General features: G+C 46.8%; 2 protein-coding genes across 8 annotated transcripts in view; one reads left to right on the forward strand and one right to left on the reverse strand.

Annotated features, from left to right (window-relative positions):
• PIK3CD (phosphatidylinositol-4,5-bisphosphate 3-kinase catalytic subunit delta) overlaps window positions 1–4139 on the forward strand; it is a 34872-nt gene extending 30733 nt beyond the window's left edge. For all 4 annotated transcript variants that reach the window (XM_064730753.1, XM_064730755.1, XM_064730752.1 and 1 more), the window contains 5 exons: window positions 31–198; window positions 538–661; window positions 1026–1171; window positions 1418–1550; window positions 2031–4139. In XM_064730753.1, the coding sequence (XP_064586823.1) occupies window positions 31–198; window positions 538–661; window positions 1026–1171; window positions 1418–1550; window positions 2031–2168 (709 nt within the window). In that variant the 3' untranslated portion in view covers window positions 2169–4139. The remainder of the gene's footprint in view (window positions 1–30; window positions 199–537; window positions 662–1025; window positions 1172–1417; window positions 1551–2030) is intronic.
• Window positions 4140–4200: 61 nt separating this feature from the next.
• The window catches only part of CLSTN1 (calsyntenin 1), a 31003-nt gene continuing 23027 nt past the window's right edge, over window positions 4201–12176 (reverse strand). For all 4 annotated transcript variants that reach the window (XM_064730751.1, XM_064730750.1, XM_064730749.1 and 1 more), the window contains 8 exons: window positions 11849–12006; window positions 11075–11223; window positions 10377–10603; window positions 9912–10082; window positions 9216–9361; window positions 7952–8087; window positions 7509–7693; window positions 4201–6544 (listed from right to left, as the gene is read on the reverse strand). In XM_064730751.1, the coding sequence (XP_064586821.1) occupies window positions 6350–6544; window positions 7509–7693; window positions 7952–8087; window positions 9216–9361; window positions 9912–10082; window positions 10377–10603; window positions 11075–11223; window positions 11849–12006 (1367 nt within the window). In that variant the 3' untranslated portion in view covers window positions 4201–6349. The remainder of the gene's footprint in view (window positions 6545–7508; window positions 7694–7951; window positions 8088–9215; window positions 9362–9911; window positions 10083–10376; window positions 10604–11074; window positions 11224–11848; window positions 12007–12176) is intronic.

Here is a 12176-nt window from a genome sequence, read left to right on the forward strand (position 1 = left end):
TCAGTGGAAGGGTTTCTTTCATCTCTGCAGGATGACCCCTTATGGCTGCCTCTCCACAGGAGACAAGACGGGGCTGATTGAGGTGGTCATGCACTCGGACACCATCGCCAACATCCAGCTCAACAAGAGCAACATGGTGGCCACGGCTGCCTTCAACAAGGACGCTCTGCTGAACTGGCTCAAGTCCAAGAACCCAGGGTGAGGGCTCACCTTCCCTCCCTGCTCCTTTCCTTCAGCTCTGCCCAGCTCCAGGCTGTCCCACACGGGCTGTGGCTGCGCCCCTGCCTGGCACACCTGGAGGCCTCATGTGGATCTCATTTGGATTGAGATTGTGGACACCCCCTTATTGAGACCCCTTCAGTTGCAGACAGTTCTTGCAGCTCATAATTGTGCAGCAGGGGTGGGAGTGCTACTCCAGAGAGCACTGTGGGAATCCAAACGAGCTCTCCTCCCTTCTGCAGCTGAAAACAGCTCTCCCCGTGGGGCAGTACTGGAATCCAAAGTCAAATTATCTTTCACTCTTTCTTCCCTCTCCAGAGATGCCTTGGACCAAGCCATTGAGGAGTTCACCCTGTCCTGTGCTGGCTACTGCGTGGCCACCTACGTGCTGGGCATTGGGGACCGGCACAGCGACAACATCATGGTCAGGGAGACGGGGCAGGTAATGGGGAGGCACCTGGGCACGGGGATGGTGGGCACCTGGGCACGGGATGGTGGGCACCTGGGCACGGGGATGATGGGCACCTGGGCACGGGGCTCTGCCCAAAGCAGGGCATGATGGGCACCTGGGCACGGGGATGGTGGGCACCTGGGCATGGGATGGTGGGCACCTGGGCACGGGGCTCTGCCCAAAGCAGGGCATGATGGGCACCTGGGCATGGGCTCTGCCCAAAGCAGGGCCACTCTTCCCTCTCCCAAAACCCTGTGGCCAGGATCTGCTCAATGCAGTAACTGAAGAGAGCTCAGCTCTGATCAGCTAAAAGAGGTAATATTCTGAAAATATTATTTTTTTTTTTTATTTGCAGCTGTTCCATATTGATTTTGGTCACTTTTTGGGGAACTTCAAGACTAAATTTGGTATTAATAGAGAACGAGTCCCTTTCATCTTAACCTACGACTTTGTGCATGTCATCCAGCAAGGCAAAACTAACAACAATGAGAAGTTTGAAAGGTAAGTGCTGGGAGTTAAACTTGACTTCAGCTTTTGAAGCTCTAAATTTTTAGTATTTATTTCCACCAACAAATATTAGTATTATAAGTATTTAGTATTTATTTCCACCAACGTGCAGCTTATAGCTGCATGTACAGATGAAAGTAAATAAGTTATTAACTGGAGAGAGCAGGGTTCAGACTGCTCGAGTGCTTTACAGAATGGTGGAGCCGGCAGTCCTCACTCCTTTGGCTGCTCTTTGCTCAGGTTCAGGGGTTACTGTGAAAGGGCCTACATGATCCTGCGGCGCCACGGGCTCCTCTTCCTGCACCTCTTTGCACTGATGAAAGCTGCTGGGCTGCCAGAGCTCAGCTGCTCCAAAGACATCCAGTACCTGAAGGTAAGAGGCAGAGCCCACACAAGGGGGTAAAACTGAGCACCTGATTCTGTGGCTGGGGGAGGAGGAGGAGGTCAGGGTGCAAGGCCAGATTCTTAAAGCAGATGAGCTCCAGAACAGTGAGTGGATGCCCAATGCCCTGTGCAGACATCAGAAATGCCAGGTCCTGGTGCTCAGCAGAAGGAGGCAAAGCCCTTGGCTCTCATTTCCTAGTTTGCCTCCTGAGTCATAACCACCCATCCCTGGCAGCTGCAGAACACCTTGTCCTAGAGCAATACACAATGTGCTCTTTCCTGCACCAACAGAAGCAGAGGGTGCAAGTGTTTATCAGAGAAAAAGCCTCCTGCAACTGCAGGAACAATTAAAAATAATTGATGGACACTCCATTGCTCCTTTCAATTGAGTAATTTCTTATGAATAAATGTCTTACTGGGTGAGCAGCCACTTGTTCAGTTGTGCACTGATTTGTGCTCCTGCCTACAGGACTCCCTGGCCCTTGGGAAAACCGATGAGGAGGCACTGAAGCACTTCAGAGTGAAGTTTAACGAAGCCCTGAGGGAGAGCTGGAAAACCAAAGTGAACTGGCTGGCACACAACGTCTCCAAGGACAACAGGCAGTAGAGCAGGAGCTGCCCCTGCCCAGGAGAACAGAGCAGAACAGCCCAGCACGGACAGCCAGGTGCCCAAGGACTGCACAGTGGTGCAGAGTGCAAGATCCCCCACCTCGTTCCCAGAGACCAGACATTGCTGCATGACTGACAAACTGTTGGCCTGTCCTCAGCCACCCCACCCTGGCTGCTGAACATCCTTGGGGGACAAGGAGAGACGTGAGGCAATAAAACTACTGCCTACAGTGCAGGTAGGTGCAGGTACTGTACCCTTGAGAACTCCTTCAGCTTCAAATGCACATTTGAATGAAGTCAAGACAGTTGTAACATCCCCCCAGTGTGCTAATGTCTGTGTTTCTAATTTCTGGAAAATTTAGCTGAGCAGAGATCCCCCATGCCTGTAGCCTATCTAGGTCACCACTATTACAGCTTAGAGGCATTAACTTCAGCATGTGGTCACTCCTGCCCTGTGTCAGTGTCCACTGAGGTGGGTCAGCTCAAAGCACACCAAAGCTGACTTGGATAAATGGGTTTATTCTGCCTTGAGACAGGATAAAAACATCCAGGCTGTCATATTGCTTTCTGTCTGCTCCAGAGGCCAAAGTGTTCTGAAACTGAGCTGGAACTCGGCTACTGCAGCTTTGAGGTGGCCACTGGATCAGGTACTTTGCTTTCCAAAGTTAGGCTTCAGTTGAGCCTCAAGTAATTCCTGCATTTCTGCATTTATTTTGGTTTCAAACCTGAAAACGCTAAGATTGCATTTTCAAATTAAAGTACTTACTGCTTTTCATAACAGATGTTAAGCTGTGAGGTCTATTCATACAAACCCTGTTGCCTCTCAAGCACCTGTTGGTAGAAGCAGCAGTTCTGGCATAGAAGACACCTCATTTTAATTTAATTAACCCTGGGAGAGCCCCTTTTCCTACACCTTCAGATGATACTGTGACTGAAGCACTCAGGCTCTAACAGCTCCTTTGGTACTAGAGGGAAATACTGCAGGATTTAGAGCTCTGTGCAGGCTGATCAGCGAGAAACAGTCCTGTGCCTCTGCTCCATTTTAGAGAGTAAATATTGCTATTTCCTTGCTTATTAAACTAATTTACAGAGCAAAAAGTATGCAGAAAAAGTCTTGGGCCCTGTGCAAGGTGAGATGCACTGAAAGCACAGCCCCAGTCGGGTTCTTGTGGAAGGGAAGACACTACAGTTCCAGAGCTGCAATTCTCCTGCAGTGCCAGAGCCTGGGGTTCAGGGGGCTCAGCACTGGCCCCTGCTCTGCTCATCCCTCTCCCAGCACAAAGGCCAGGCCCTCACAGATTTCAGAGCAGTGGCTCCTGTCCTGTCCCTCACTTTGAGAAGTGCAATAACACAAAGGTGGATCAGTATCAGCTGCAAGAACTGAGCACAGTTTTACAGAGCTTAGTACGGAAAACTCGACTTACCTACGAGCAGTAAAAATTCAGTGAGTCAGCGTGTGGAGCTTCTTTTTTGTACAGCCTGGGAGGCATCTTGGATAAATCTCTGAGAGCTCTGTTGGGTCAGCAAAGAGCCTTTGACTCCAAATTCACAAAGCAGCAGCTCACCTGATGGTTTTCAGCAAGCTGAACTGTACTAAAGATTGAAACTTAGACAATTTTCAAAAATGTTCCATTTCATTACAAGTGGCTTCTCATTTTTATAAATATGCTCAGAATGATAGACTTATTTCTATTTATTTAGAGATGTTTCTGTCATTATTTTTTTTTAAACTCTGTACAAACTGATTGTGCTTATTCTGTTGCCTTTGAAAAAGAAGTATTTTTTTAAGCCAAACCGTGGTTCTGCAAGAAGAGAATGTTTACATGTTTAGCACTTCAGTTGCAGTAGGTACATGTTTTGTAAATAAGAAATAAAAGATATTGACGAATTGTACACAAATGCTGCCAAGTCCTTCTGTGTTTGAGAGCAATGACCACAAAACTCTCCTACTCCCCCAGCAGAGGCAAATTAATGCAGTTTATATAACTGGATTCTATTTTGTTTCACTCAGGAAAATAAAAAATGCAAACAACCTTTAGAACCAGAAATTTATTGTAGCTTATAGACTTTCCAAACTGACCTGTTACCAATATACACATCTGAAAAGTTATACCCACAGTGGCTACAAACTGCATCAGGACATTACAACCCCTCAGTATTACCATTAAGTCATGATCAGTTTTGGTCTAAAATACAGCAGCTACAGCAACAGTATATGGAAGGATAAGTCTTCTACACATTAACACAGGACAACTGTCAGACATAAGTTAAAAGTTTCCCAGTTTACTTAAAACTAGCAGTTAATTACCACATAAGTAGTCAAAACCATTTTCCCATTTTAGAAATCTAAAATTTTACATTAAAAAAAAAAAAAAAAAAACCAAAACAACCCCCAAAAACAGTAAGCTCTGGTGTGGGTTCTTTCCCTGCTGCCAGGTCCATCTCTATTGTAAAGGCACTCCTCAGTCAGGCTCCCCAGAGCAAACCCCACCAATCCTGGGGCTGCTCTGGGCTCCAGCTGCACAAACACGAGCTCAGCCCTGGTGTTCCACCCCTCTGTGCCCTCTGTGCCCTCTGTGCCCTGCCCCGGCCGGGCTGGGCCCGCTGGGCTCTGCAGCCACAGCCAGGGTGGGCTCGCCGTGCCCAGGAGGGAGTGCAGGCCCAGGCTCCTGCTCCCGGCACAGCAACGCACTCTGCAATCCACCTCCACACAGATCAAGCAGAAATTCATTATTCACCACTCTGCATCAGACCAAATAAAGTTAAACAACCCTGCCTGACAGAAAAAACAGTCCCCCCATGTTTGTACCTTCCAGCTACTGCCCTCTGCAATCCCAAATTGGAACTGGGATCAGAAACAACCCAAATCACATGAATTAACATGATTCCCAAGGTTTTCTGGTTGGATAATTTATGCTACAGTTTTTCACCAGCAGGAAAACACAATTACTAAGTGTAAACAAAGGCTTAAAACACCGACAATCTGTACAAGGGGCTGCAGGGGAGGAGCAGGAGTGTTCAGTGGTATCAGCCACACCCCAAACCCTCCCACTTCCAAATTAGAAAAAAATGAAAAAAAAAAAACCCCAAATCCCTATCCATGTAGCCTGGTAGCCCAGGTGCTCAGACTCCCCCAGACCCAAACCTGTCTGCAGTGTGCACAGCCCACCCTGGGCTCCAGGCACTCCCCCAGAACTACCAGGAGCTGTGGCCACAGCCACAGCACACAGATCTGCCCACCATGCATGTAGTGTTACTTCCCCAATAACTTAAAAGCCTTTATGGCAAGCCTCAATTGGAGAAAAAAATAAAATTAAAACCAAACTGTAGTGCACAGGGGAGCTGAACCTCTGCAGAGGCTCCTAAAGCCTTTACAACTTCTCACAAGCTTGTCTGTTCCCTCTGCAAAACAAAAAGGAGATGAAAGAAGAGGAAGGAGTTCAAGGAGAGCGGGGCATGAGCACACATCGCAGTCAAGGCCAAGACAGAGTTACTGAACATCTACACTAAGAACTGTGCCCGTGCTCCTGCTGCAGTAGGATGAGACTTGGAATAGTTCATGCTGCATGATTTTTCACTTTAGCATGTTTTAAACCCCAATCCCTGTTTTCACTACCACAAATGACATAATTACATAATTCCAATATATTTACAAAATATTAAAAAGTCTTGTTAATCTTCTACATATTAACCTCATTCTGCCACTTTACACATGCACTAATTCGGGGGAAAAAAAAATTATAAGAAATCAACAGGCTGAAATGAGCAGCTTTACCCTTTGTCAACAAGCAATCTTTGCATCTTTTAGAAAGAGAAAAAGGAACAAAGCCAAGTTTGTTTCACTGAGCAAAAAAAGACAGTTCAGAAATTCATGTGCAATGGCTACAGAGCTGTAGAGTCACTTAGCTGAGATGACATGAAGAAAAAAGTGCAAGGTGGTTCCTCACAGAGCGTAAAAAAAATCCAGTCACTGAGGCATGGCTGAAGGAAGAGGTGCTAACTACAACCCTACACATCAGGAACTAGCTGACAGAACACAAACACGGCTGTGTGGGGGTTCAATCTACTGGCCAGAATGAATTTTTTTGTTTCAAACACCATGAATCCTTGGTACCAATGGAGTGTGTTACAGTGGAGTCTTCTAGAGCGGGAACATAAAGAGAAAGGGAGCAGCTAGAATCAATAACTGAGGGTAGAGTCATCCCATTCCAGCTGCTGCTGTCTGTTAACATTCTGTTGGTCCTCCTCCTGCTCTCCCTCTTCCTCCTCACTGCTTTCAGACTCTGCACTAGTGATGTCATCTTCTTCTCCGTCTTCACTTTCTTCTTCCTCCTCTTCCTCCTCCTCTTCACTGCTGTGTTGATCCTCATATGTCTGTTCAGACAAAAATTAGCTGTCATTACCATAATGGCTAAAATTATTTTTGTTCTTTATTCAAGGCTTTATACTGAGGAAGAGCTATTGCAGATTCCTTGCTGGATTTAGCAGTTCAGCAGGAATTAGGCAGAAAGCAAAAAAGACAAAGGAAGCAGCACATTGTAAAAGAGTTCTGTGACAATCCTGGCACTCTACACAAACTGGCTCTGAAGGGTGATCCAGTACTGCAAATTCTACTGGAAAAGGATCTTACAATAGGACACGGAGCATGAAGGTCACACATCTTTCTTGCTCCCAATTTTCTAAAAATTCAGATGTCAGCCACAGGAGAAGGAAACATCACAAACACAGATGTTCTGACAATGAATTCCTGCTAGTTTAAGACAAAAGCAGGCTGTGTTTAAAGCACTGTGCACATGATGAACACTAGTGCTGGACATTGGCCTGTAAAATCCCATCCTCCAGCATGCAATCTAACCCCTGCAAGATCCCAACCGCCTGCCCTTGGCATGTGGCACATTTGCTCTAAATTCCCAGGCAATGGCTCTGGTCCTGCTCTCCCCCCCGTGCCCAGTGGTGCCAGCAGGTGCCCAGGTTACTGTAGCACATAGGGCCTGGTGTTCGGAAGATCTCGTGATGTTACGGGAAGACAGGGCCCCTGCCCCCTTAGATAAGAAAATTAACATAGGAATGTAGCCCCCTGAACCGGATTCCGGTAACTTTCCACTTGCCCAGGTAACTTTCCATCCCTACTAACCATAGATGGTAAGGACAGACCCCCACCTGACGTAGAAGCCCCCTAGACTATAAAACCCCACGGGAAGAGAGAATAAAGGCCTTTGATCCTCCACCATATTGGTGTCCGCGTGTTTCTTAGGCCCGAGCGACCCCGGGGAAGGGGGTCGCCGTGCTGTCTCCTGAAACCAGGCCGCCTGCCTTGTAGCAGAAGGTAACAGGTTACCTCCATGGGGTTGACAGTGATGGTGAGGGCAGAGTCGTCCCAGTCCATCTCGTTCTCCTTGCCCGTGTCCTGGTCCCGCATGGTTCTCTGGTGCGCGGCGCGGATCCGGAACACGCCCAGGATGATCATGAACACCAGGAAGCTCACACACACCACGATCACCACCGTGGCTGTGCTGGGCACAACTGCAGCCAGAAACACAACACTGCTAACTCTCATAGTGCTGACAACCCCTCCCCTCCCATCACCTGCCAGATTAAATACTGCACACAAGTATTTCATGTGTATTATTATTTTCATATATATTACACAAAGGCAGTTTGTCTACAGCCACTTAAAAGGTCAGTAGGAAAGTAAGAACTAGGCTTCATTTCCTTAAATATAATTACATCAATTTGAAAGACAAAAAAACCAGCTCAAATTCAATGGTTGAGAATCCTGACCTGAAAAGGGATGAGGGTTTGCCAAGTTGTGACCAGAGAGATCAACAAAGGAATGATGCACTGGGTGAATGAACTGTGGCTGTGCAGCAATGTGATTGGCATGTTCCACTGGGCTGGCTGTGTGGATAACATTCACCTGGAGACAAACAGAAAGTGTTAAACTACAGAAACCCAATAGTATCATTCTGAAAAGATAAAAATAAAGAGAAAAATTTAAATTTTAGTGCCTTTAATGCTATTTTCTGCTGTACTTCCATCTACTTGATGTAAGCATACTAAATAATAATTAACCTGTAGCCTGCTGCAGAGAAAATGCAATTTTAGCCTCTCTGTGCTTTAACATAATCCCTTCCTATCAGAAATTTACACATTACAAGCAAAACAGCGAAGGGCCTGGCACGTCCATCTGTGGCACCCCTGAAGTGTCACATAAAGGCCACTCAGCTCTCTGGGTAGCACCATTCTCACTCCATTTGCTAAATCAATAATCTGTGTTCTCAGAGCAACCTTTCCACCTTCACACCTCCATTAGCCACACTATTTCTTCTACAAACAATTTTATTTCAAGCTGAACCACAGGACTAAACCCACATTTATATATAAAACACTGCCTGAAATGCTCACATTCCCTAACACCGATTTACAGGACCAAACCTAAATCAATAACTGCTGGATTATCTCCCAGCTGAGGGGAACACTTGCAAGCTGCAGGCCCAGGCCCGGGCAGGTAGCACAGAAAATCACAGCCTTTCCGGTCGAGTACAGGCAAGGAAGGAACGGTGGGGAATCTAATATCAAGGCATGGGAACCAATTTCTAATAAGGAACTGGTGCAATTGAGAAATATAGCCAAGGAACATGGACGTAGTTCACATATCTTTAGAAATTTCCTAGAAGCCATGTTCTCTGCACATGTCTTGCTTCCTCACGATGTAAAAAATATTTCACAATGCCTTCTGTCACCGGCAGAATATTTGTTATGGGATAGGCATTGGAAGAAACACTTAAAAACGTTATCAGATTCATATACTGCCGATGCTACTAAGACCAACTTCACAGTAGAACAATTGGCTGGTGAAGGAGACTTTCAAAAGCCAGCTCGCTCTCAGACCAAGGCCGCGGGTTAGCCCCTAGCAAGCAGGGAGATATTCAGCTCTTAGTGATTAGGCAGCTCTTGTGATTTCAGCTTTGCTTGCTAGGTAGCTTTTCTATTCTCCAAGGGGCCCTGGCTAAACCTGAGGGGTTTACTACAGGCAGGGACCCACCTCCACCTGGAACTCGTTGCTGACGTAGCGCCCGTTGAGCTCCGAGCAGAGCAGCTTGAACTTCCTGTCGAACAGGGACGCCGTGCGCCAGTTCCTGTAGCGGATCAGGTGCAGAACCTCCTCGTAGTTGGCCATGGTGTCCACCCCTGGGGACAGACACTGCTGCAGCTCTGCCAGGGCACCACCTCAGAGCCCAGACAAATGGTGCTCCGTGGCTGCACCTGAGGCTGCTTGGCCAACAGGCTTTCAAGGATACAGAAAGGGTAACACCACTGACACACACGTGTGGCTCCACTGAAATCCTGTGGGTTGGTTTTGTGGTAAAATCCTAAACCCAGAGAGTCTTGGAAGGGATTCTGGGAGCTTTTCTATGGAATACTTTAACATAACAGAAAAGAATGATGCGTGCTCCTAGGCACTGGAGTACCCATGGAAGGAACAAGCCTTTTTTGGGGCAAAATCTAACTGCAGTTCCACAGCCCAGAGGTGACAGGCTATTTGGAACAGAGTAAAGAACAGAAGGATAGTTCTAGAATGCTGTATTTTCTAGAATCACAGCTTTCCACAGAATTGCTGTGCTTGGAACTCTAAAAGAAATGAAGGATTTGGAGTAAGGTGTTACAAACCACCTCTCTAGAACTGCTCCCTGTGTCAGTCCCTTCATTCCCTCCCAAGAGCAGCAGCAGGAACCCCCACCTGTGATTATCATGCCCAGGTTGGAACTGCTCATCTCAATGCCTTTCTGCTGCAATCGTGTCATGTCAATCTCCAGGCTCTCTTGTTCCTGATTTAGTTCCTCTCCCAGCACCGTCACCTCACACATATCCAGGTTGTGCATGATCTCTTCAGATACCAAAGACTCTTGAACTAAAAATGAGAGAAAAAGCCAAAGATTTAAGCAGAAACACCAGAACAAATTAAAATCTAGGCCTGAGGAGAACAAATATTCACAAAATAATGATTTAAAAAATAAAATACAAAATATAAACAAGGGATATTTACATGAGGATAATGGCCTGGACTTATTATCATTTCCAGGTAAGTGTGTATTAGCCCAGACCAGAGGATCTGCACCTTTTTTCCCCTTATGGATTGTGTACTGAAAGGCCCCAGCTGTGTGCAGGAGGAAGATCCTGCCCGAGGGGAGGGTGGGACCGTTACCTGTGGGATCCTCCCCGCCGTCCCCCTCGGGCTCCACCTCCCGGGTGATGGTGCTGATGATGCGCAGCTCCGGGAACAGGGACACGCCCTCGGAGCTCTCGAACTCGGAGGCGGAGCGGGCAAAGTGGTTGATGCCACTCAGGCTGATTTTTGGCTCCTCTGGCTGCAGGACCATGACATAGCCCTCCACAGAGGGAATGGACACACAGGCCTCTTCATTGAAACACCTGAGAGACAGAGGCAGCTTTGCAGTCAAGGTGATTGGTTCAGAGGGAAGCACAATTACACACTGTAATTGCTTTATAAATTTTTGAGAAGCTGTCTCAGACCCAGGAGTCTTAGATAAATTCATCACTTCCCTGGAAAGTATGGAAGAGCCACCAAGGGAGCAATCTCACAATTAATTTTTACTTACAGTTACCATTTGGCCTCATTTCCACGCTTTGACTTAGAGCCACAGGTAACCCCTTTAATGAAGCTGTGAGACTGCAGACACTCCCAGCACTCTGGCAGTACTTTCCTCCCCACCTTGCACACTCCCTAGTCCATTCTCAGGCAGAGAGCAGAGCACTGTGATAACATTTGCTGTACTGCAGTGTGGGATGGTCACACAGCCCAGGACCCCTCTGTTTCTCCCAACTGAGGCCCAGGAACAGCAGCCCCACCTAGGGATGCTCCAGCTCAGCACCAGCACACACCTGACAGTGCTGGTGACCTTCAGCCTGCGGATGCCAGGGGTTGGGAACTGGCGGGAGTTCAGGTAGGAAATGTGCTGCATGGCCTTGTCCACTCTGTCAATGTCATCCCCTTCTATGGTCAGCGTTGACTGGCTCGGGTTCATGTGGATCTGAAAACAAGGAAGAAAACCGTAAGAGAACACCCAGCTGAGTGACATGGTCTGGCAATTCAAACTGGGGCTCAGCACTGCTAAATGCAGGAGAACTGCATCCCTATTCAAAACAACAGGGTCATTATTTCCCAGCCTTGTGGCACACAGTCTCAGCTCCCTACTCACTGCCTTACCCCAGCGTCATGTATTTGTGTTTCATTCTTTAAGAAAAAATCTAAGCACATATCATAGTTCTGGTTCTAGTAATACAGAAGAGAGACAGCTAAAAAATAAGAGAAATTTAGCTCTGCTCACACAACCTTGCTAGTGAAAAAGCCACGTAATCTTATTTTATGAAGCTGCTTGTTAAACATCTCTTATTAGACAATCTGCTCAGCTGGTAAAACAGAGGCTTACAAATATGGAGTTTCTCTTCAAGACTTAAAAGACAGCAGAGTAACTTACATTTCTAAGACCAGGTTTATACAAGAAAAATTTCCTACTTTTATGTAATATTAACGCAGAATGCTACAAGAGATGAGCTTGTTATATCTGGGGCACCCTGTTAACTGTGCCAGCAAAACTTGTAACTCTGATCAGAGAAGGAATATACACGCTCCCCTTTGTTTATATGCAAATTTACCTTCACACCTTTGCCAACACCATCAGCCATCTGCAAATCCAGCCCCTCCTTGCAGGTGTAGAGGCAATCAATCACCTTCTTGTTCTCCAGTTTGCCAGAACGGATCATCAACCCTGCCAGGTTGCCTCGGAAAAACTGAGCCATGCGCAGTTCGCCACCTTCAAAACACGAGGGAGGAAAAACCTTCACTTGTCATCATTCTTTCTGCTTTTCTTTTGTAAAACAACAAGTATGCCAGCTGATACACACAGCATCATACACATGCAGGTTAGTTTCCATCCATTCTGGGTGTTAACCTTGTGATTATGTCAGGCACAAAGAAAGAACG

Source organism: Zonotrichia leucophrys, chromosome 21 (genome assembly GCF_028769735.1).
Source record: "Zonotrichia leucophrys gambelii isolate GWCS_2022_RI chromosome 21, RI_Zleu_2.0, whole genome shotgun sequence".
Classification (NCBI taxonomy): Eukaryota; Metazoa; Chordata; class Aves; order Passeriformes; family Passerellidae; genus Zonotrichia; species Zonotrichia leucophrys.